Source organism: Ixodes scapularis, unplaced genomic scaffold (assembly GCF_016920785.2).
Source record: "Ixodes scapularis isolate PalLabHiFi unplaced genomic scaffold, ASM1692078v2 PGA_scaffold7__128_contigs__length_106722199, whole genome shotgun sequence".
In the NCBI taxonomy this organism is placed as follows: domain Eukaryota; kingdom Metazoa; phylum Arthropoda; class Arachnida; order Ixodida; family Ixodidae; genus Ixodes; species Ixodes scapularis.
In genome coordinates, this window is record NW_024609882.1 from 98,483,806 (window position 1) to 98,508,835 (window position 25,030).

The 25,030-nt window shown below is 47.9% G+C and overlaps 1 protein-coding gene across 1 annotated transcript in view; it reads right to left on the reverse strand.

Annotated features, from left to right (window-relative positions):
- Window positions 1–24,009, reverse strand: part of LOC8050652 — a 108,448-nt gene extending 84,439 nt beyond the window's left edge. Inside the window, exon 1 of the mRNA XM_042286312.1 lies at window positions 23,428–24,009. Coding sequence (XP_042142246.1) covers window positions 23,428–23,814 — 387 coding nt within the window. The 5' untranslated portion in view covers window positions 23,815–24,009. The remainder of the gene's footprint in view (window positions 1–23,427) is intronic.
- Window positions 24,010–25,030: the final 1,021 nt, after the last annotated feature.

Below are 25,030 nucleotides of genomic sequence, written 5' to 3' on the forward strand. Positions count from 1 at the left end.
GAAAAAAAAAATTGCCTTTCGCGATCATTTGACTGTGACTGAACTTTATTCCCCCTTGTCATGAATGAATCTTTCTCCATCTTTCCTTCTTCATAGTTGTGAGTACGCGCCTGTCTGTGCTGTGTTCCTACCTATTGTTGTGAGTACGCGCCTGTTGTTGCGTGGGTACGCGCCTATGTTGTGCTCCTTCCTAGAGTTGTGAGTACGTGCTTTTCTGTGTTCTGTGTTTCTCCCTATTTTGCCCTTGTTTCATTTGCGCGATCTTTCAGTATGTTCTCTGTGGAGGAGTTGGCAGCTGCAGGTAAATCAAGATATAGTTTTGTTGAAACTTACGATTGATGCAACTCTGCTACCAGCGCTTTGGCAACCTCCTTAATGGAGCCTGCCAGCTGCGCCAGGGCGCGCAACTGGAGGTCTGGCGCCGTGGCAAGCGAAATGCGCACATCGGTCGGTGGTCGTTGAAGAAATATTTCCTTCAGAAGTGACGCGTTGAATAATGCTGCCCTCTCACCGAAGAGCTGTTGGAGGCGTCTGAGCAGCCGCAAAGTTTTGCGGTCACTGAATTCTTCGCTCGTTAACTGTTGGTGTAGGCGGCGATTTTCAGATTCGGACGTGCACTTCACCAGTTCCAACTTTAAGGTGGTGTAAGGTTCGTTCGGTGCGGAACGAGGACGAAGCCCCGTACTTCGGTCGCGATTTTGGCTAGCGGCGGCGACGTAGTCCACTACGCCGCCGCCGCTTTTCCACCCGAAAAAAAAAAAAAAAAAACACAAAAAAAAACACAAAAAAAAAACACGCGGATTTGTAATGTGATGCGATACGTGGAAAACTGGCTTTCTACTTCAGCAAGCCATACCTCCGTATCGGCGGTCTATTAATTTGGAAGACGGATGTTTACATATGAGATTTCGCCTGTCGTGGAGGTTTCGTTTTAACTCGTGACGGTGCACTAAAGGCGAAGGTGCTTCGCCTTTAGTCATCTGGTCATCAATTATCACTTCTTTTATACCTATGAAATAACGAAGTGGTTCCGAGTGATATCTGGAGCAGAATGTCCCCGGGGGCTCTCGTGGACCTCGGTTTCCGGTCTTCTGGTTTCGTTGTCTTCTCCTGCCATATTCCGCAACAAGTTGAAGGAGAAACTTGGCCCGCGGCATTCGTACCACGTATTTTGCGGTGACTCTTGTTTGCAGACTGCTTTTGGCATGATGTAGAAGCAATGCGAGCCCCGGCTTGCAAAAAAAAAAAAAAAACTTTAGGGCACAAAAACCCTCACGGCACAATAACCGTCACAGAAAACCTGCAAGGAATTCCCTCCAAGTTTTAGTTTACTGCACGTCCCGTCAACTTTAGCGAACGGTGTTCGAGTGACGTCATAGGCGTGACGATCGTCATTAGGACGTCACGGAGTCACGTGACTCTGTGTTTCCCTCTCACGCTAACCCAGCGCAGTTCGAAACACGCTGGATAATTCTGATCTTAACCGTAGGACTAACGTACAGTAGTCATTTTTCTTAAAATACTTAAATCGGAGGACTAAGCCGCAAATTGCCATGCTTAGAGTCTCGATGGAATGACGTTTTACAGGGATGACTAGTTAGTGTTTAAGAAAAGAGCTCATATTTCGTAAAATAATAAAATAGCCGCAAGTTTCTATCTATACGTGAACTTGTTTGCCAAAGAAGACATGATCGAGAAACAGATGTCAACCAGCTTGCCTATTGACCAACCAATTCTTGTATAAAGCGCGTTCTCAAAACCTTGAAGTTTGCCTAATTGCTATGATAAAATATAATTTATATATTTTATCATAGCAATTAGGCAAACTTCAAGGTTTTGAGAACGCGCTTTATACAAGAATTGGTTGGTCAATAGGCAAGCTGGTTGACATCTGTTTCTCGATCACGTTTTCTTTGGTTTCTATAAATTATATTGAGGTACCCTACCAAAAAAAGACTACTTGAAATCAGCCCAGAATATGAAATCCAGCTTAATTTCAGCCTGGAAATAATCCGGAGAGCGAGTTTCCGACTTGAAGAAGTTGAAGTTTGTCAAATCCGGCAAGAATGCCACTCGGAATAAGTTCGGACACAGTAGCTTCCGGCTAGGGCAAAGAATCTCCGGCTAGCCCAGCCCGGATTTTGAGGAATCTGCCTAAAGCGCGAGACACATGGACGGCAGAATCCTCCGATCCGACGTCCGATCCGAAAGTCCGAACGCCGCTCCGAATTGCCGCACTTGACAGTTTGAAACACACACTTCCGACCTTGCATGCGACAGGACGATCCGTTCGGCTCCGCCCAGGCGATCCAAGCACTCCAGCGGAGGTCCGCGTTCATAGATCTCTGGTCCCAGATTGACGGTTTAGCTCGCACGAGCGAAGTTAGGAGCTCGTTTTCGATAGCGCGTGCATTCTTTGCCGGTGCCATCTTTTTCGAATGGGTCAGCGGGATCCACGCGTCCGGCTTCCCATCGCCCTTCCCGTTTTCTTATTCGTCCCGCCAGACCCAGTACGTCATCATGACGTTCGCGCTAGCTGTGCCGTCATTGGCTGGACGCTTCCGACAATCCGTCCGCCGTGCGAAACTATCTGGCGCGTTGGACGCACGCCGGACCGCCGATCTGACGTCTGAAGCGACCAAATTTTTCGGATCAGGCAGTCGTACTGCCGGATCGGACGTCGGGTCGGACGGTTTTTCTCGCGCATGTGTCTCGCGCTTAAAACGCAAGTCTGATAAGGTCCGGCCAAACAGTCTCCTGTTAGGCCATCCTGGATTTTGAGGAATGCGTCTAAAGAACGAGTTGAATAAAGCCTGCGCAAAGGGTCTCCGTCTAGCCCATACTGGATTTTGAGGAAACCGTCTGAAATTCAATTCGAATAAAGTTTGTGCAAACAGTCTCCGATTAGCCAAGCCCAGATTCTTAAACATTCGCTTAAATGGATACTTGGAGAGAGTTTGGATAGAGGCTGATTGCAAAAAAAACAACAACATATGTTTCTAAATCTGGCTAAAAGGCAAATAGGTAACAATCCTAACAAAATTTGAAGTTCTGGAACTGTTTTCACAAAATGCAAAAGGCAGAGTTGAAAATCACGGAGCGAGAGGCCTCTGAGGTATGGCGACACAGGTTCGCACTATAAATGAGCAATGCGGCCGCAGGGCAGTGCCATGCTCGTCCAGTTCAACACAGCACATTTAGTGGTGTGCGCTAAGTTCATTTATCAGGAAGAGGCGAATAAAATCCTATTGGATAATAATGATGCAACATGTGTGTCAATCACGAAATATGTTTATTATGAAACCTATAGAATATTTTCAACATTTATACTTTTCTTCGCATTGCTGGATAAGTGCAGAAATACATTTTTTGTGAGTTTAGAACGCACCGTTATTGTACTCGCATTTTATTTTTAAAAATTTTTATGAAAGCATTTACAAAATGCAACATTTACATTTGGTTATGTAGTGGTAAAAGACTTTGAGGAACGCTTCTGTTGACATACACTCCTAGAAAAAAGGGTAAGGATAGTCCTCCCTTAGGGAGGACTCTCCATATAATTACAGGTAGCAGCTAGGCTAGGTGGTGCTAGGTTCCCCCCAATTCCTGTTCTACAAAAAATAATTTGATCTTCTCAGGCTACTATTGCGCTTGGGGATCCTTTACTATAGGAGATATTCACTGGACGCCATTTTGAGGGCGATGTTTAGAGCGCATGCTCAGAACGCGCTCACATTAATAGCCCGCTAAGACCGGCAACCTTGATGGTGCTAAATGCACGCTCCAAAAGGACTGCGGAAGCTCGCCGTCAGCACGGGCTCAGCATCAGCGCACACGGATATGGCCGCCAGAGAATACTCCCTATACACACATTACACTTATTAGAAGCATCAGGTGAACATGCAGTCAGCACATACACGGCACACACAAATATTAATACAACGAGACACCACACTAACCCGAACACTACACCAGTGCTCTGCGTTTCCGTCTTTTATACTGGTCGTTTTGAACGGACGGAATTTCTCGGTGACTAAATAAGCAATACAAAATATTCCCAGCATGTTGATTTTTTTCCAGCAATGTCATACCTCTGAGAGTATTGTGAATGGCTCAGGGGATGAATCTCTTATTAAAAAGCAAACGCTCGATCATGCCGTAATTATTTGAAAGCCAATAAATCAAGCCGCTCCAATGCGGTTCGAAGCCATGAGTTTGTTTTCCCGCATGGCACGTCATAGCCTGTATTTTTTTTTTGTTTGTTTGTTTTTCAATTTGGGCTGTTCGCGCAAAGCTGCAATTACCGTCTTGAATTAATCTCTGTAGAGCGGATATTGACTCAGCTGGAAGTGATGCTTCACGGGCCGAGAAATCGCTTTTCGATCAACTTAAATGCAGTCAAAACCGCAACTTGCGGCAGGTGTTAAGTGTACGGAGCTATGCCGTGGCGAGCCTGAAAACTTCTAGCGCTCATCCCAGCGCGCCACTTGGAGGGTAGTTTCTCCAGGAACCGTAGTACATTTAAACAGTAAAATAAAGGGTAGCTCCTTTTTTCCATTTTACCTACTTTACATACTGAGAGACGTAAATAATCCCTGGAGAAGGGGAACAAGAGGGACAAAGGACAAACACAAAACTCCAAACACAGCTAGGTGACTGGTGCGCGGCCGAAAAAATCCGCCTGGTCCGGGTATCGAACCCGGGACCTCTCCATTACAGGTGTATTGTATTATAATCAATACTGAGAGACTTTTTCGTGTTGTGTCGTTTACCCGCAGTCTCGGTTTTTTTTCAACCATTGCCTACTATTGTTTTTAATGCTAAAATTCCACACTCTTAATATACGTACTTTCCGTCACGATTTCGTACTGTTGTCCTTGCCCCAGAGCGAAATCGCTCTCGGGGACGAGACAGTTGACAGTCACATTAGCCATTTTACGACAGGAGCTTATACTGTTCAGACCAGCGTTCCAACATGACAATCCGCACGTCGATCGATTGCACGTAATCCCCCAAGTGGTATTAAACTTTTTAATGTAAAGCGGAATGTCAACCTGCGACACCCCGCCCTTTCCGATCACGGCCCGACCGGCGGCATCAATTCCCGACAGTTTACGATCTCGTCTTGTTGTTACACCACTGACACGCGAACACACGGTCACATCGGCGATAATTCCTGTCTTCTGTTCACAACCCACAACACTGCCATCACGATGTTGCAGCTATGTTGCTGACACGCACAAATACAGAACCACGTTGAACGCCGGTTGCACTCGGCATCGGTAAACAGAACCGAACTCAGCACGGAAGGCACCCAGGCAGCCGGCAGAAAAACCTGCCTGTCTTGGACGCAGTTCCTGCGGTTTCCATAACGTCGAAAACGTTGACACAGTTCCGCGTGGTTTCGCTACTGTAGGACTGTAGTTCCGTGCCGCGCGAGGCCCGCAATCCGGAGGCGGCCATCCTACCCAGTGTACGTGGAGCTGCTGGCACTGCTCCGGAACTTCGCTGTTTCTAGCGGCTTCATTTGCTCGTTTGATAAAATTAGCGATAAAAACGTCAATGCCACCGAAATGTTCTGCACGTTTAGACTAGAAGACGAAATTACACGCGGCCCTCGCTGCCGCTGAAGCTCAATCAACTCAACAGCTATTTATTAAACAACGTGCCCGACCTGCTCGAAAAACGAAACCGAAAGAAGATGAGCCGGGAGGGCGAAAGCTTTCTCCCGTCCGCCTGGAGAAGAAGAAAAACGTTTCGGTTCCTCTTCTTTTCTCGTGTCCGCATGGCGGCGCGTCAGTAGAAGGGAGGAAGACCCGCCGTTGCTACTTTTTTCCTCCATTTTTTCTTAGAGTGTACGCTCTCCACATCCATTAAAACTATCTTAAAGAAGCCTTAAAATAAAAAAAAATAAAAAACATTCACTAAAACAACTAGCTATATTTACAGTGTTAGACGCAATTTAGCTGGGCTCTAGGGGTCGCCCGTTACTTACAACACTAAGCAGTTTTTCTCGACTCCCTGCGGTTGGAGAGATGAGTGACGTGTGGAATGTTGGTTCTGAAATTGTATCTCCGAGCCGAAATAATATTTTAATCGACGATATTTTATGTTTGAGAAACATAATCTAAAGACAGGCATTATTATTTTCCTAAATCTCCCGAGATTGCCTTTTCGCATCGGTTCCAACAGCGACAAAGGTGGCTGCTGGCGCCAGCGGAGTCATCGAGAGCAAGACGTCCAGCCTTACCATATATTTTCTTTAGTTCTTCTCTTTTGCTGTGTGAAAATATTCGTCACTATGTTCCACTTTTATCTCTATTTCGTATAGTTTATTATCTGCGTTATCGTTGCTCTGAAACTGCCAATATGGGGGCCTTCGGCAAGTTTTCTTTTTTTTTTTTTTGCAGGCCTCCTGCATTATGTATTTTTGGTGTAACAATAAACATTATTATTAAATATTGTATTCCTTTGGTCATTTCACGCGCGGACTGACCGGAAAAGTTTCTTTAAAGTAGTGCTCGAGCCACGCCCTCCGAAGCAAAGGGGAAGGGGAGGAAGCCCGTCAGCCGACGTCACAAAAGGTCCGGCGGGGGGCCACGGCTGGCAGCACTTTTCTCGTTGGCTGCTCTAGGCTGCTCAACGGACTTTTTCGGCCGTCCCCGTTCTGCCGCTGCATACCGCTTACTGTTATCCCTTGACCGGTTGTGCGATTGATTGAATAGCCTGGCGTGTTGATTGTTCTCTTGTTTGTTCACGGGTTTGCGGAATTCTCGTGGCACCGAAGCAGCTAACTTGCGCATGATGCAGTTCTTATGTGTAGCTGTCGGCTTGTACGTCGCAGTTGTTCTTTCCGCTTACCGCCCTTTTCACTCCGACATGGAGATTTTAAATTATGGGCTCCCACTACGCAAGCAGACGAGTTTGAGCAAGTACACCGTTTTTTTGTTTAAAACGTGTTCCGGACGGCGTATATGAAAACAATGTATGAATAGGTTTGGGTCTGAAGAAGGCTCGCCTGGACCCGACGCTCTGCCCACCATCTTTAAAGGTAAGAATGCAGTTCAGCTCATTAAAAGGCCCACTCAAAGAGGAGACGAAACTAGGTAGGAATTATAAGTCGACGGTGACAGACAAAAGCTGTGTACTGGAAACGCCGCGATCATGTATGCAAATATCGGGCTTCCACCGGCTTTTTCGTCTTAACCACCTTATAACAGTGTTCTAGTTTGGTTTTCTCTTATATAGTTGAAGTGACTATAATTCCTGGACCGACTCGGCTACCCAAGATTTTTTTTTTCTATTTCGCTACCCTGTCACTTGGGAGAAGAAGGCTTTTTTGTAATGACTGCATGATCATGTAATTCATCGTGTGACTTTCACGGTGCAACTTGTTTTATCATGGTCTTCTTTTTCACAGTTGCTGGTTCTATTTGAGGTCACAAATTTTTTAAACGTAAACATAAACTTTGTTGAATTTGTTTTTCATAGGTACATATTCTCTTCAGAAGCGCTTTTTGGGGATACGAAGCATGTGACCATCTGTAGTGAATTAAGTTCTTTATATACAGGTTACGCAGTGTTTTCCAAATTAAGCTTGTGCGCCATGCAATGGTTCCTTGTGCCGCAGAATTGCTATCGGACGACGCGAATGCTTGGCCAACATATCTTGGGTGAAGTATGTGAATGTACAGGCCCAGGATGGCTTTCACGAATTCGACATCAGACTGAGTGCTGCCGGGCACACGTATCCGCTTTTTCTAAAGCTGTAATTACATAATAATTGCTGGCCAACAAATAGAACGCAGATGAGGGTATCACTATCACAAGGATGGATTTCTGCACAGTGTTTCGCGTAGTACGCAAGGAAATCACGGTGGCAGATCGGCGACCCTGCTGTCGAACCACTGATATCAAGGGGAGCTCTCCCGTTACCCGAAGCCGATTATACTATCCCTTCAAACCACATCAGCCTCGGGTAACGATGCAGCCTGCACACTCACGTGTCCAGCAGCTGCCAAGCATGAAGGCCGATGTTTGCTGGATTCTTGTCCTCTGACGACTCTTTTGGGAAAGGTCACGCTAATCCCGCCTGACGCATTCCGTCAAAAGTACTGCGGTTATTGTCGACGTTTTACGTTACAATAAGTAGCAGTTTGTGCATTCCTGAGCGTATGAAACCGGCCATGTCGCGTCGGCGCAAGTGGATCCTCCTGTCTGCCCGTATTTATGCGGAGGGTTATTTTTCTGCTTGGGCTACGCTGGAACGCGTACATTGTCACGTCGAGGGTCCTCTGGACACATGCCCCTTTTTGGATGTACCGAAAGATTTGTAAAAATCAGAAGCCAAAGGGCTTCTAATTTTTCAATATCTTTCGGTAGATTTTTCGAAATCTTTCGATTTACAAGAGAACAAGTCTTGGCGCCCGACTACTTCCGCAAGCGACGGAGCAAGCAAGAATTCAGATGCTCCTTTTATGACGTACCGGCGTGTCACGCGTGTCTAGCCAATGGCGTGCCGATGCGGCGATCGCTTCTGTTTTCTGCGTTTTTTTGCGTTTAGTGATTACTTTGGGTCAAACGGCTGCGATATTTGGACTCAAAGGGCATAAACACGTCAAAATCCACCATTAACTAATTTTTTTCGAAACGCTCTTCAGCATCCCTTTAAGGAATGTGTGTGCTTACCTAAAACAAATGCAGGGAAATATTATTGAGGAATAATATTTGCTTAATCTCTTCATATTTTTGTTAAGACTAGCGTGGTCATTGGGCTAATCGAAGCGCGAAAAAGGACGACATATAGTTTCACGGGTTGGGACCAAAACAACAATAAATAAACAAGAAGAAATAAACGTTTCATGGGGGCCAATTTGTGCCCAAAACAAATAAAACTGATTACAGGCGTCCTAGGCGAGCGTCGATGTCGTCTTAGTAGCAGGTAGCAAGATCGAGAGCTGGCGAAGAACGGACTTCATGGAGCCACGGAGAGCGCCTTATGTAGACTCACGGGTTTCGCGAACACTCGAACTAGAATGTCCGGCTTTCGAACATTCTAAACGAGAGGATTTTAGGACGTGGTAGAAGCTACTACAAGAGACAAAAAGGCAAACAGCGCACAGTAAACGGGGACTAAAGGAAGTACAAACTGGACAAGCGCTGACTCTCAACTGAACTTTAATCGCATAAAAACAAAGCAAAGAAAAACACCAACCCGGCCCACGTCACATGATACATTCACCACGTGTCCAAAAAAAACAAAACAATCTCTTTGCTACTTAAGCCCAGTGACGTTTGGCTCACGCATTTGGCGCCTGCTTTGCTAATTGCATGCGCGTCTAACATTTCTCTGTTCACTCTGTCCCTTCCATTGCCAATGATACCAATCTGAGTGAAAATAGGTTTGCCCCCACATCCATGACAATGCAATGGCAGATGCTCCCCTACAGCTCCCACCACTGATCGCAACAACAGGTCATGCTCCCGCAGTCTGTGATTAACACACCTGCCCGTCTGACCGACGTAGCCTTTCCCACACGTTAGTGGAATCGAGTACACAACTCCCACAAAACTTGAAAGTATAAAACAGAGAGGACGAGGACGAGAACAGGACATCTTTCATGAAAGATGTCCTGTTCTCGTCCTCGTCCTCTCTGTTTTATACTTTCAAGTTTTGTATCTATTAACCAACACGCTCGTTTTCAATTGAAACAACTCCCACGTTCCAAACAACATATTGATTTTCATGCTTCGCCGAGCAAGCGGGGCCTTTGTCTTTCTTATCACCAACTCTCCCACATAGTTCCGCCAGCCTACACGGAGCGGAAAACACCAATGGCACATGGTACCTCAAGGCAACTTTTTTCAAGTTGTGTTAAATTCTATGGAGATACGGTATTACGAGCGGTCTTTTATTTGGCCTTTCACTCTCCGGACGGGGTTCCTTCTTGAATTTTTTTGACAAGCCCTCCGCAATGCTCAATAAAACCGAAGTTTGGAAACCTGCCACTGTCAGTCTCTCAACCATGCCGGCCAAACTATCGTTAACCACACGATGACATGACTTCTCAATTGCAGCTTGTAGGCAAGGCGAGGCAATACTTCTGTCGGAGTTGAAATATTCAACGGGACAAATTCAAAAGACGACTGTCTTCGAAGCACCTCCTCGGTCTAGTGTTTATTTCATTTTTTTCTGTTGCCCTTTTGGGCTGGCGCGTGGTCTCCTGTGCAGGCCTCGCTTGCTGTTGGGCTTGCCTCAGCCTATGTCGCCACACTTCTCTTGACGAGCTTGGAGTGCGATGAATAATAGGGAAGAATACCCTTCTTTGAACGTAAATGATAACACCAGCAAACGTGTTTAGCGATGAATTCTAATCTCGAATCCAAAAATTTTAGGTAAGCCTCATTCTGAAGTTTATGAGTGAAAGTGAGCCCCTCCGAATGATGTGTAAAAAGAAAAATTCTAAAACAGACCTCACGATATCTGCCTCACATATGCCCTCCAACCTAATAAACAAAACTAAACAGTCATACACATAACGAAACACTTTACAAACGCGCTCGTCATCCAGTTTATCACATATGGCTCTATTGCACGTGGCTAAAAAAAAATATCACAAAGCACAGGCGCCGCAGACGAACCAATACAAATTCCTTTTTTTCTGAACGTAAAGCTTACCGTTAAATGGGATAAAAGCTGAACCAAGTAAAACTTAAACAGCTCTAAAATCCCATCAGTACACACACCACTAGCGTTCTGGAAGCCACTTTCGCCATTTCTTTGAATACATTCACGTACTGAGACAGACAGAGCGCTATGAGGGATGGAATAAAAAAGATCATCAGCATCTATGAAAAAGCCCCCCCCTTCCCACACACACACACATCTGTGACTGCACCTGTACTAAGATAATCTATGCCACTCCGCGAAATGCGCACAAAAAAAAAGGATCAAAGCTCTTTAACCGACTTAAGTGCTCTTGCAGGAATCGACTGACTGTCTCTGCCACGCCCTCTTCTCTGTAACGATATTCCGCAGGGGTGCATTTACTTTATGTGTCTTAACAGAAAATTATACATCAAGATTACTTTTTGTGGTCTTTCCTGTTCCTTTTTCCAGCTTGGGCAGTTGTAATTCCTTGCACAACTTGGCTGCCGCACATTTGGCCGTTTTTGGCTTATGATTGGTAATCTCGAAGTTCTTCTCAATAGCATCGTCAGCCTTAGTGTTAAGTACGTTCCGGGGTAGCACAACAAATCCTCCCTCCTTATCAGCCTGTAGCAAATTGAGATTGTTCTTTTGAAAATAGGTAACAACACTTTGTAGAAAACCCTTTAAGTCAGTATTAACCAACTAACCCACATCGCCGCCTGTATTCAGTTCATTTCTTCTACGGTGGGTTCTTTTACGTGTTATAACAGCAACTACGACGATGCCATCACCTGCACTAACCTCATCGCCGTGTCGACCTGCCGCGCAAGGTGTACCTCTCGATTTGCATTAAGACGGGCGAGGCTCCTCCTGAGGTCAAGGCCCTGTTCGGGTGTCTTCGTACAGCTGATGGACATCGCAAACGCATATACAAGAGTCTGAGGTCAGAAAACTGGAGGCAAGTGTGTTTTCTTCACGACTACCTAAGGATGTTGAGTTTCCGAGGCGGTTCTACCCCCTGGCATACCGACACCACCGAGAGCATCTGAGGCTTTTGACCCAGGTTAAAGAGTTTTTGTGGCAACGCGTTCGAGCTGGAATAGCCAAGAACTCTCGTTTGTGTGGGAACAGACATAGTGGACTGGTAGTTTTGGGAGACGCCCAAGCTCCTGAGCATGTGGCCTGAATTCTGGAAAGAGGGCCAAATTATAGTGTCGAGCCTATAATGAAGGCGCATGAATTGTTGGCTGATGTACGGAGGGTGTCGGAAAAGGCTGCGTCTGAGGATAAGGACCACCGTGTTTCGAAGGGGGTTGCTTGCCTACCGAAATGTGCTACGAAACGACCTTTTGCATCTGGGATGGGTTCTCTACAAAGTGCTGTTACCTATTTTCAAAACAACGATCTCAGTTTGCTACAGACTGATAAAGAGGGAGGATATGTTGTGGCTACCCCGGAACGTAGTGAACACAAAGGCTGACGATGCGATTAAGAAGAACTTCGATATTACCTATCTTAAGCCAAAAAGGGTCAAATCTACGGCAGCGAAGTTGCGCAAAGGATTATAACTGTCCAAGCTGAATCTGAGAATTGGAAAGACCACGAAAGGTAATCTTGATGTATTCTTATTGTTAAGAAACAAAGTGAATGCACCCCTGCGGGCTATCGTTACAGTAAAGGGGGCGTGGCAGAGACAGGTCGGTCGATTCCTGTACTACAACGAAATTTAGGCGCTTATTTTATGGTCTATATGGTGTTCAAAGGAGTAGTATCATATCGAACACACCGATATCTTGTTAAAAAAAAGTCACGAAAAGGAGTTTTAAAACGAATTAAACGATCAGCAAAGAGTACCTGGTGGATGTCGCTAACGCCTCGTTTGTAATGCCCATCTAGGAACCTTGACAGCTAGTGACGGTGAGTGTCTCGCCTCCGGCCACGACGAGAGAAGAGGGGAAGGAGGAACTCCCGTCTTCCCGAGAATCCCTTTTGGGTGTTCCAGAAGTAGCTATTGCCCCCCTACAAGATTATAAAAGATTAACCCGTCACTCAAACTTGGTACAAAAGCAGCCGCTTCGGAGGCTGGAATGACTTGGCCATCCCCTCGACATCAGCCTCGCCGTAGATTTGCTCGTCCCGAGACGACCTACGTCACGATTGCGTCGGATATCACGTGCTCTGAGCTTGGCCCTCTCCGAGCGCTTGCCCAGAGTGGGCCCTTTATAACAAAGAATACAGCCACCAGGCTCAAAATACGAACGTGCGATTTTCATTTATGGGAATTGGGGATCATATTCAACCTATTTATAAACACGACGGATATATTTCAAATTTCGTTGAAGTATCCCTTTAAGTAGGTCTTAAACCTTTGATCCTTTTTCGGTGCGCGATTCGCAGAGTGTCATAGATTATGTTAGTACTGGTGCAGTCACAGATGTGGGGGGCTTTTCCATAGATGCCGAGGATCTTTTTTATTCCATCCCTCATAGCGCTCTGTTTGTCTCGGTACGTGAATGTATCGAAAGAAATGGCGAGAGTGGCTTCCAGAACTCTAGTGGTGTGTGTACTGATGGGATTTTAGAGCTGTTCAAGTTTTACCTGGAGTCAGCTTTTATCCAATTTAACGGTAAGCTTTACGTTCAGAAAAAAGGTATTTGTATCGGTTCGTCTGTGGCGCCTGTGCTTTGTGATATTTTTTTTAGCCACGTGCGATAGGGCCATGTGTGATAAACTGGATGACGAGCGCGTTTCTAAAGTGTTTCGTTACGTGGATGACTGTTTGGTTTTGTTTATTAGGTTGGAGTGCATATGTGAGGTCAGATGTAGTAAGGTCTGATTTAGAAGTTTTCTTTTCACACATCATTCGGAGGGGTTCACTTTCACTCACGAACTTCTGAATGGGGCTTACCCACAATTTTTAGATTTGAGATTAGAATTCATCGTTAAACACGTTTGCGGGTCTTATCACCCACGCTCAAAGATGGGTCTTCTTCCATATGATTCATCGCACTCCAAGCTGGTCTAGAGAAGTATTGCCTCGTCTCGCCTACAAGCTGCACCCGAGAAGTCATGTCATCGTGTGGCTAACGATAGTTTTGCCCGGTAGGTTGAGAGACTGAGAGTGGCAGGTTTCCCAACTTCGTTTTTATTGAGCGTTTCGGAGGGTTTGATAAAGAAAAAAAAAATTCAAGAAGGAATTCCGCCCGGAGAGGGAAAGGCCAAATAAGAGACCGCTCGTAATACCGTATCTCCATAAATTTTCACACAACTTGAAAAAAGTTGCCTCGAGGTACGATGTGCCATTGGTGTTTTCCGCTCCGTGTAGGCTGGCGCAACTATGTGCGAGAGTTGGCGATAAGAAAGACAAAGGCCCCGCTTGCTCGGTGAAGCATGAAAATCAATACGTTGTTTGCAGGGTGGAAGTTGTGTACACGATTCCACTAACGTGTGGGAAAGCCAACGTCGGTCAGACGGGCAGGTGTGTTAATCACAGACTGCGGCAGCATGACTTGTCGTTGCGATCAGTGGTGGGAGCCGTAGGGGGGCATCTGCCATTGCATTGTCATGGATGTGAGTGTGAACCTATCTTCTGTAAGACTGGTATCATTGGCAATGGAAGGGACAGAGTGAACAGAGAAAGTTTAGAGGCGCATGCAATTAGCAAAGCAGGCGCCAAATGCGTAAGCCTAAGTCACTGGGCTTAAGTAGCAAAGAGATACGCGTGGTGAATGTGGTGAATGTATCATCTGACGTGGGCGAGGTTGCTGTTTTTTTTTTTTTTTTTGCTTTTTGCTTTGTTTTTATATGAATAAAGTTCAGTTGAGAGTCAGCGCCTGTCCTGTTTGCACTTCCTTTAGTCCCCGTTTACTCTGCGCTGTTTGCCTTTTCCTCCGTATGAACCAACTAACCCAGATCGCCACCCGCTATTACAACACACCAATAAAAGTTCTGCGGCTCTCAGGAATCAAGCCTAAGGTCTCTGCGTGCGAGTTGGGTGCGTCGCCACTCGGTCACGCACGCGGCATTAAGCGCGATCCAAACCAACGCTTCTTTTTGCGCCTGTAGGTCGTGCGGCTGCGGATGTGACGCATTTTCGTGACGTCGCGCCGCTTCTTCGCTCCTTCCGGGCGCGCACAAGAAAGTTGGTTGATTTCAACTTCTTCTCAACGCGCACAAAAACGCGCGGTGACGTGGTAGGGCGCTCCTGTGTCCCGGCCAATCGGTGGAGGGCAAGCTAGTTCCGGCTCCGCGTTTCTCGCCGTCTGGCTGCCCTCTCCTCCCCTTCTTTTATTCTCTTCCAACACGACAACGCGATCTCTCTCTCTCTCTCTTTCTCTCGCTGTCTGGCCGGCCAGTCTGTCGCAGTTGCACTATGCTTGTGCGCTCGTGCCGAAGTTTCGCCCGTCCAAACCAAAGCGCACGGTTCTGACTCAGAAAGCGCGCCCGGAAACAGCAAAAACGCCACGAAATGCGTCACATCCGCAGCCGCACGACCTACAGGCGCAAAAAGAAGCGTTGGTTTGGATCGCGCTTTACTCCCCTCCTTAAAACGCGCATCGCCCTGATGCAGCAAAAAAAAATGCAAAAAACAACAAAAAAAAAACAAAACAACAACAACAAAGGAACGGCACAATCAGAAGTCCCAGTTCTCAGTCAGTCCGCAGCTCTATCGATCGTAATACGGCTTGAGGTGGACGACGTGCACCACATCGAGTCGTAGTTGACGGCTTGCGGGGGGCCCGGTTCCGTCGAGAACTTCGTAGTTGAGATCTCCGAGGCGTCCAATGCTCTTGAAGTGTCCGAAGTATCGCTTGAGCGGTTTTTCGCTGAGACGGTGGCGACAAATTGGTGCCCACGCCCACACTTTTTTTCCGGGCTGGAAGTGGACGTCGAGGCGCCGAAGGCTGTACCGGTGAGCGTCGACACATTGTTGATCGTGGATCCGAAGCCGGGCAAGCTGGCGTACCTCCTCTGCTCTCTGACTTAGCAGATGGGCATCGTCGCTTCCGTCACCCACTGGCTGATGGGGCAGCATCGAGTCGAGCATGGTCGTTACCTTTCTGTCTTGCAGCAGCTCAAATGGTGTAAACCCGGTGGTCTGTTGAACAGCCGTGTTGTAAGCAAATGTGACTTAAGGCAGTACCTCGTCCCACGTCTCATGCTCTACGTTGACGAACATGAAGATCATGTCCGCTATCGTCTTATTGAGCCGCTCTGTGAGCCGTTCGTTGGTCTGTGGATGATAACAGTGGTTCGACGATGGTTGGTATGGCTGAGCCGAAGGATCTCCTGCGTCAGCTGTGCCATGAACGATGACCCTCGGTCTGTGATCAAGGCTTCTTGGGTGCCGTGATGGAGGAAGATGGCCTCGACGAAAAACTTGGCGACTTCCACCGCTGTTCCCGACGGTAGGGCTTTTGTCTCCGTGTATCGTGTGAGATAACCTGTGGCAACGATGATCCAGCGGTTTTCGACGTCGACGGTGGAATTCGGGGCAGATATTGGTGGTAGGAGTCCTGCTGGCTTTGTTAGTGGCTTCCTGCACCATTGGCACTTATGACATGGTCGGGTGTACAGATGGACGTTCTTCGGGAATCTTGGCCTTCAATAGTTGACCCGAATTCGGGGTGTGTACTGCTTGCCGAGGGGTCCAGCCGTTGGGTCGTTGTGGAATATGCTTGAAACCTTTCGCCTCGAAGGCTGGTAGGGACAACCAGCAGTCACGCAGGGCTTCTGCAGAGCCGCATATTGAGAGTGTTTGGCCAATGGGCAGAGCAAAGGCCGCTGCCAGCGCCGAAAATTCCCTTCCGCGGTTAGAGCGTGAACTAAAAGTGCGACAGAGCGCCTACTAATCAGCAGACCGCGACGCCAAAATATTGGAAACAACATTTAAGGCGTGAAATAGAAGCGTTCAATCTCGGCGTCTCGGCGACACTGGTGTCAATAGCCAATCAGCATCAATGGTCGCAGCAACGCAGTTTGCGCGAGTTTGAAGTGCACGTTCCTTTATTCTACCGTTAAATATGGACGTGACGAAAACCCCACACGCGCAAAGTTTTCAGTGACCAAGAGTTGTACCCTCTTACTCTAGCGACGCTAAAACGACCTAAATTGGTCGAGTGGCATTTTTAGAGCTCACTACCACCGCTAGGGGCTGTTTTGTGGCCTATGGTTGGCGACGAGATGTTCGCCTATTCAAAACAGCCTATGGCAAAACCCTCCCAATACGCGTCGCTGGGCTGCTGGTCCGGAAGCAGTTTTTGAAGAGCACACCTCGTCGAAGGACGGAACTTTACGGGTCTGAAGAAAAGACTTGGGGAACTAAACTTCCTCGACCTTCGAGTTGGTCGATCACTGCGCGAAGTTCCCGGTCGTTTTGCTGAAATGCCCCCTGTCGATACCGCTAACTGCGCCGAGATAACTGTCGCCGTCGTCGTCGTCAATGCCGGTGGGAAGAAAATCAAATGGGACTCCATACTTCGTTTCAGCTTCGGTCCAGACGCAGCCAAAGCTACAAGCGCGAGCTCCGGGCTTTCAGCATCCCTGCCAAGCACGCGCGCTCGTGCAGTGCAAGCCCTGTTCTGGGCCACATTCTCGCGCTTGTAGCATCGGCTGCGCCTGGACCGAAGCTGAAACGAAGTATAGACAAACAGTCGGCGTTGCTGTGCTTGTGGCTGGACTTGTGCACACGGGTCAGGTCGAATTCTTGCAGACGAAGTCTCAAGCGTGCGAGGCGTCAAGAGGGGTCCTTCAGGTTCGCGAGCCAGCAGAGAGCGTGGTGGTCTGTGAATACACGGAATGGACTCCCGTACAAGTACGTACGGAACTTTGTTTTCGCCAAGATGACGGCAAGACACTCCTTGTGGGTCATGGAGTAATATCGCTCTGCCTTGAATAAGGCCCGGCTAGCGTGAGCGGTCACCTTTTCTGATTTTTCTTGTCACTGGACGAGCAACACTCCGAGTCCGGTGTTGTTGGCATCTGTGTGAATTTCCGTATCCGCTAACTGATCGAAATGTCCAAGGATAGGGGCGACTGGAGTCTATGCTTCAATTCGTTGAACGCTTGTTCCTGCTCGTTTCCTCACTGGAAATTCACGTCGTCCTTCGTTAAATACGAAGGACGACGTGATAAAGTGTTTTACATGTTCGTTGTCTGAGCTGCTGCCATGTATAAGGGGAACCCAGACCCAGTCAAACTGCTTTTAGCAGCTTTTGTCTGGGGACCAGTCCAGTACATCTGGAAAAATAAAGTTTATTGTATTGCATTGTGTAGATGTTGTGTTACCTTGCCATAATCCCTGTATGTGCGTGTATGTGTATGTGCAGTGTCTCGTGATGTGTATACGATGTTTCTTTGACGTGAATTATCATGTGGTCGTGCGGGCAGTCAAATTGGTTGCGACATTTTTTACAAATATGTTCCACTTCCTTTTTTTGCCGCTAGATGGCGCTCATCGACCCCCAATTTTCAAAGTTTGGCAGCTACTGATCTATGACTATTAGAAGGCTGGGAATTGATCATCTAAGATTTCACTCATCCATCGGTCGCGTTGATCGCTTTGATCCCGTTGATAGCCCTGTTATGGTGCCTGATTAAACGATTCGAGGAGGTTAGGCGGCTTTCTCAGTGAGTGTTCTATGTGCTGAAAGCCCATAGAACACGCAGAATCGTCCATGACTGGGTAACACATGTTTACAATGGTGAGCACGGGCAATAGTTGATCGAGAGCCACACGGACAGCGTCAGTGCGATACCTCCTGACCGCTGTCGACAGAGCGTGTCGGAGCGATTCGTTCTCGCTCACGGCAAGTGACCGTTGTGTTCAATAAAGCCAGCATTTTAGTCTTTACAAAACAATCCCTTCTTTATAAACTCTCCAGATGCGATGAAAATGCGACCGGCATTAATCCGGTCCAGCGATACTTAGTCAGTGACGATCTCGGCTCTTCAGCCTCTAGCGCTTTCAACCCCTCGTATTAGGTGGCCTGTTGGCGCTTTGAGACTAATGTTTGGAATGTTTTTGCGCCTACAGATGATTTGAAACGAGCGTACGAGCCGTATGACAGCGCTCAGGCGACAAGCAGTGTACAGCTTGCTAAGCCTAGCAAGTACAGCCTGACTGTCGCATACTGGTCGCCATATTGTTTTTAGTGTGTTATCAGTTACGCGAGTTTTCTAGGTCATTGGCTAACACATTTACACGAGTAAAGAGATTAGCCAGACGAGCATTTACAGAAATAAGGGTGTTAAAATGTGAAGTAGGCAGAGGTCAGCGGCGTCTGGATTTCAGCTAAAACGAAGTGTAGGCGTCCAGTCATTTATTATTGCACTCATTCCACATACCTTCAAAAGCTTGCCTGTCGTTTCCCCACACAAAGGTCCTACTTTAGATAACACCCACGCCCTTAGTTTCGGTGCCAAAAAACGGTGGCGAAAAAAAAAAAAAAAAAGAAACCCAGTTGCCGACAGGGTATGAATACAAAGTTACAGGAAATTAACGTGCGTGACTTTGTATCGGTAAAAGTTAAAGCGTTCGTTTTATTTTGAGATGACGTAGGTCTGTAACGCATTCGTTTGCTTTGCAAGTAACGAGTTAGGTATTTCGATACTTTATTTTGGTAACGCCTACAACACTACACTAGTGTTTGTTTCAGCTTTATTTTGCACAAAAACAACGGCGTCGCGTATTGTATAAAACCAAATAGTCGACGAGTTATCGAACAGCCTCAACTTGTCGCAGCATGAGGAACTCGCCTGTCTTGTGCTTTCTTTCACCGATATCGTGTCGCTATATTTTGCCATCTTTCTCTGGGGAACAGCGATGTCGGCGCTTACGGTTTGGCGCGTTCTGTTCCTACCCTGTCACCTAGAGATGAGGAATGCACAGACTGACTTTGGAAAAAAAGCCGCACCTGATGAGCCCGGTCGGCCTGTGTGCGTCCTGTCGCAGTTCCAAGAAGGAGAGCAAGCTCTGGACCAGCTCCTGGGCTCGGTGTCCGGGGACTCCCCTGAGACCCGCGAAGAGTCGCAAGGCGTCGTAGGGACTCAGCCCGTCCAAAAGGCCACCGGACTCGGGGCAGAAGCCCACGCTGGCCTGCCACTGCGCCCATCAATTCAAGATGGCGATCTAGCCGTGCAATAGTACCTCCCCATGACGTTATCGTTCGTGGACTCAAAATACGCTGAAGTTCGACAAGAAACGACGCGTCCGTCTTGGCGTTGTCTTACTCGTTGGTAGATGCGAGATGCGCTGGCGGCCATGTTGGTGCAAGCTAGGCACCCTGCATCCCCTTTTAGAGCTGCTATTGACCTTCCCACAGCACACTCGCTGGACACTCGGTGGGAGGTGCCCACCACTTTAAGACCGAGGGAATATATCTCTCACAACCGAAGAGGCTCATATTTTTCGAGAATAAAGAAGTGTTTGTTCACTCCATCGATCGCATCGGTCGTCACGGTACGAGTATAAAGTTATAATTAGTAATTAGTCACATACTCTAATAAGTAACGTTTCAAATACTCGCCTTTGGCAGCTTATTGCAACTGCGTATTTTTTGCCCGTTGTCTGATTATGTCCTAGATGTTGGAATAATTCAGTGAACAATTCTGCTCCAGGCACTGTCAAAGTTCGGGGAGAAGGCGCCAAATAGGGACGGAGGTGCCGCCTTCCAAGACGTCCGCTGCGGGAGCATGCAGCAAGTTATCGGTAGTCCATGAGGCAGCCTCGGATTCTCGAACGTAAATCAAGATCTCTTCAGACTTGCAGCTTTGAGCGCTTTTGAAGATCCCTCTTAAAGGCGCTCATGGAGTCTGCAGCTCATGGAGTCTGCAGCGAAGCACCGCAAAAAACTGCCCCGTGTTGTTCTCGACTAGGGCGGACTCCAGACAAAACCTTCTCAGCAAATGGCGCAATTTTTTTAATTTTTTTTTCATATGTTGGCAGCTGCTACAGAATAATTAAACGACGGACAACCCACTCATTGGAATGATTCAGGCAAAGCGAATATTAAAAAAAAAATTCCGATAACTACGTATACTAATTTAGTACTTTTCGTTCGTTGCGTGACTTTTGTCGCGGTGAACAGCGCTATCCCCCAAGGAATCGTATCTTTTTTTACGAGTGTTCTATTCAAAAACTATTTTTTTCAGTCATTGGTGCGCCGCACCAATGACTTTTACACAGGTGTACTGGTCCTAGTCTGGCCCAAGTATACTCGCACGGACCGCAACTAATTCAGAAGGCTGCGGAGCGGGGATGCTTGGGTCAGGTTTCTTCTGCTGGCCGACGTTGCAGCGCACTCAACAAACTGTCACTCAAGCTTTCACCACACACAAAGAACAAAACTTTCACGCAGCGCTGTACGAAAGTTTTCTTCCTTGTATGTGTGAAAGCTTGAGTGACCGTTTTTTTGAGTGCGCTGCAACGTCGGTCAACATGAACAGCCAACTCGCCCAATCTTAAGTTCGAACAGCTTTTCTTATGCTGTCAGCTGTCGTGTGAAACTACAGGAATCAAAGAAAGAGTAAAAACGCTTCGGGACAAGGACAGACGGCACAGTTCTTTCAACTAGCAACGGACCTTTACCTCATGTCTCCTTCAATACGTACAGTCAGCACGGAACGAAACCCGAACGCCGGAACGTGTCACCATCCACACAGGCTGCTCCACCTGGAGGGCCCCTGAGAACTAATGAAAATGTGCTGGGGTGCGAGGGTGCATCTGCTCGCCACTCGCGCGGTGCGACTGGGACTTCCGCGTTTCGTCGGTGGCGCGCTGTATGCGCCGTCACTTGGCGTGCTTTTGTGAGCCGCGCTGTCGCCCAATCGACACCGGGCGGCCGATTAACCTGGCTATAGCTCTTTGCGATAGGCCCTGCTCAGACAGGGTGATGAATTTATTCTGCTCCGGACTTGCTACGCCTGGCATATCGGTGGTTACAAAACAAAGCGTCAGCGAGCAATTCCTCGGTTTTTATAAGAATCGACTGATAACATCGCACGAAAACAGAGGCATTGCTTATAAAAACCGAGGCATCTGCGTCGGTTTGTTGCAGCATTTTGTTTTCATAAAGAGTCTGGTTCTGCCAATAAACGAATTTTAGTTCGCCTCTATGACGTTTTACTATTTCTCAGAAACTGCGCGTGGCACGTTGTTTACCGGAGCGTGGATCCGGTGACAAGTCATCAAGCACTACGAATCTTCTGTGCACTAAATGTTTCAACTTTCATTTCGTCTTTGCAACACACAAAGCGATAAATAATGAAAGCGCTGAAGAGACATCGCTCGGCATCAGATACGCAAAGCGATTTACGGCGCTTTGTGTATCGGATGTGACGGCGCTTCCAGGGCATCACCGGCAAAACACGGAAGTCCCAGACGCGCCGCGCGAGGCTCGAGCTCATCTTACTAAAACCCGCACCCACGCACCCCGGCGCATTTTCATTAGTTCTCAGGGGCCATCCAGGTGAAGCAGCCTGTGTCGATGGCCACGCGTTCCGATGTTTGGGTTTCATTTCGTGCTGACTGTACATTCTCCCTCCCAACATATTAAATCGAAGAAGAATATACATGAAAACAGTCGGAAAAAGAAAATACCGAAATAAAGGAATGCCAATTTTTCGAGGGAAGACAAATCAGTTGACGGTCCCCAGTATCTTAATCTTCATATCCATATTCTTCCGTCCGGCATTTGTTGGGCCTTCCAACAACGATCCCCCTCCCACCCCCCCCCCCCCCCCCAAAAAAAAAAATGCCACGTCTTCCATTTCGCAGTTTTCATTCTAAACTGGTCAAGGAAAAAATTATCCGGCTCCACCTTTTACCTTCTCACGACAAATCTTGTTTTCACTTAGTTAGCATTGCATTGCAAAACAACAAGAACACCTTCTCAAAGCTGGATATCCGCAAGATGTACTGAGTGCTATTCTTGGCATTCAGTACATCTTGCCATATTTTCACAACTCTGCCCACCGACTGAAGGGAATAGCAGCGCGGTTTAACACTACAGTTGCTTTATTCTGCAAGTTGCACATAAAGCGAACTTTGCATAAGAGTGAACAACAACGAAGCCCCCAAAGGATGTGCCATCAAACATGCCAATTTGACCGTTCCTTGTGAAGAGCGGGTGGTATACTAAATCCCCTTTTTATGCGGTGATCGATACATTGGTCAGACAGGACGCCGCCTAAATACCCGCTTAAAGGCAGGACTTCACAGGAGAATATACTGCAAAAAGTCGACGAATTTTGCCCTGTGGCTTTTGCTCTGCGCGTGGCATCAGCACAGTGTCTGCTACGTCGCGCGCAAAGCGAGCGTGCCGTCGGCCGACGTTCTTTAGTTATTCGTCACCAGCATAAATGGGAAACACAAGAACAAGCTCGGCCGAGAGGTTGTTGAAGCCTATAGGATATCTGGTAACGAACACAACATCGATTGTCCTTCCCTTGAGTTGTACAAGATTGAGATCAACTACCTTAAGCCAGAACCGAGTTAGTCAATTGAATTGAATCTGTTTGAAGCCAGAACTGAATTTATCGATGATTTTTCTTTTTTATCTCCGCCAATTTTTTCTTATCTTCTTTTTTTTTTTCGGGGGGCTTTCACTACCTACTTTTTCGGTTTAATAGGGTGTGAGGGAGGAGGCACATATTCAAGGAGACATCAGCAGGTGTTCGTCCTAGTTGAACGAAGTGTGCAGTCTGTCCTTAACCCCAAATGACTTTATTATTTCTTTGATTGTTGTGTCTTAAGTTGCATCCAAATGGCGGCTCACCTTACGCTGGTTCCTGGGCAGCTCTACAGCCTGCATATACGCCTCCCCGGTGGACATTGGGACGAGCCCCGCAATCATCTCCAGGGTGGTAGTCTTGCCCGCGCCGCGCACACCCAGCAGGCCGAAGCACTCGCGAGGAGGCAGCGCCAAGTAGAGACCCCTGACCACATGGCGCTTTTCGTGCCACTTGTGCAGGTTGCGTACCACCAGGGCGTGCTCCGAGAATGCCTGCCTCGCCTGGAGGTCCTCCACCTTCTCCTTCTCCAGCTCCACGTCCTGGTCCATGGTTCGCGCGTCGGCTTCGCCCTCACCGGTCATCGCGGTCCGCCCGTGTCCTGAGTCCATCCAGCCCAGGAAGCAGAAGAGCACCATTCCTTCCAAGAGCATCACGACCACGTCCACGCCGACGCCGTAACCGTCGAGGCTTAGGGTATTCAGGGGCTCCCATTCCTTCCAGGCGTCCGTACGAGCAACTGCGCGGTCAACGCGGGGTCAATCACTTCTTTTGACTTCGCAGTGCAGTAGACACAAGAAACTCCCATCGATGCTGGAGACTCCATGCAAAGTGGGCGGCATTACAGACCCGGCTTGCTAGGAAGAACGTCTCAGCTCGGGCTGGGCAAAAGAAAGCACTGCAAAGCCAGCGCACAATCCGAGCGCCACTCAAATCGCATCTTATGACGCTCGCGTGCCCCAGAATGTGCAGCGCTTTCTTTCACTCAGATTCAGCTCAGACGGTTTCCTAGTAAGCCGGCCCAGGAACACGACGAATAAGGAAGTCGAGTCCATGTGCTAAGCCTTTCACCTGCAACGACAATGGGACTCACACCAGATTTTATCAGCACAACTCCGAAACGGACGCATCACTCGACTTCGTGTGGACAGAGTGCCTTCCTGTTCGCTTTGCCTAGAGTGGTGCCATATTTTGTAATACCACTTGCCAACAAACCAATGTTGTGAGACTGGTTAGCCCGCTGTTTTCGTCAGCCGTTTTGTAACCGGGGCTAATCCCCGTTAGGGCCATCTTCTTGGTCAGCAAAATGCGATCCTCGCCCATGCGAGCCCTACAGGCGCGATGTCAGCGTGCTGCATTCCGTTTTGTTGCGGAAGGTTCAGACATGGGTGCGAAGTTGTACCGATCCACACGAGCGAAGCCAGAACGGAGGACGGCGTGGATGTCTCAGATCAGGAGTAGGAGGCCTCTCTGGGAGCTGACGCGTAACTCGCTAGTCCGCAATGTAAGTACCAAAATTGTCGGTCCTGAGTGCGCGCAGTGTCGCGAAGTAATGAAACTATAGGGAGTATTCACTGGCGGCCATATCCGTGTGCGCTGCTGCTGAGCGCCTGCTGACAGCGAGCTTCCGCAGTCCTTTTGGAGCGTGTATTTAGCAGCATCAAGGTTTCCGGTCTTAGCAAGCTATTAATGTGAGCTCGTTCTAAGCATGCGCTCTAAACATCGCCCTCAAATATGGCGTCCAGTGAATACCTCCTATACTTTGTCTCAGCTCTGGCCGCTCTCGGTGGCTGCGCGAGCGCTCGCGCGTGGCGAGCGCCAGTTAGGGCAGTCAAGGCTAGCGTCTCGCGCTGGCGCAGCCTTGGCGGT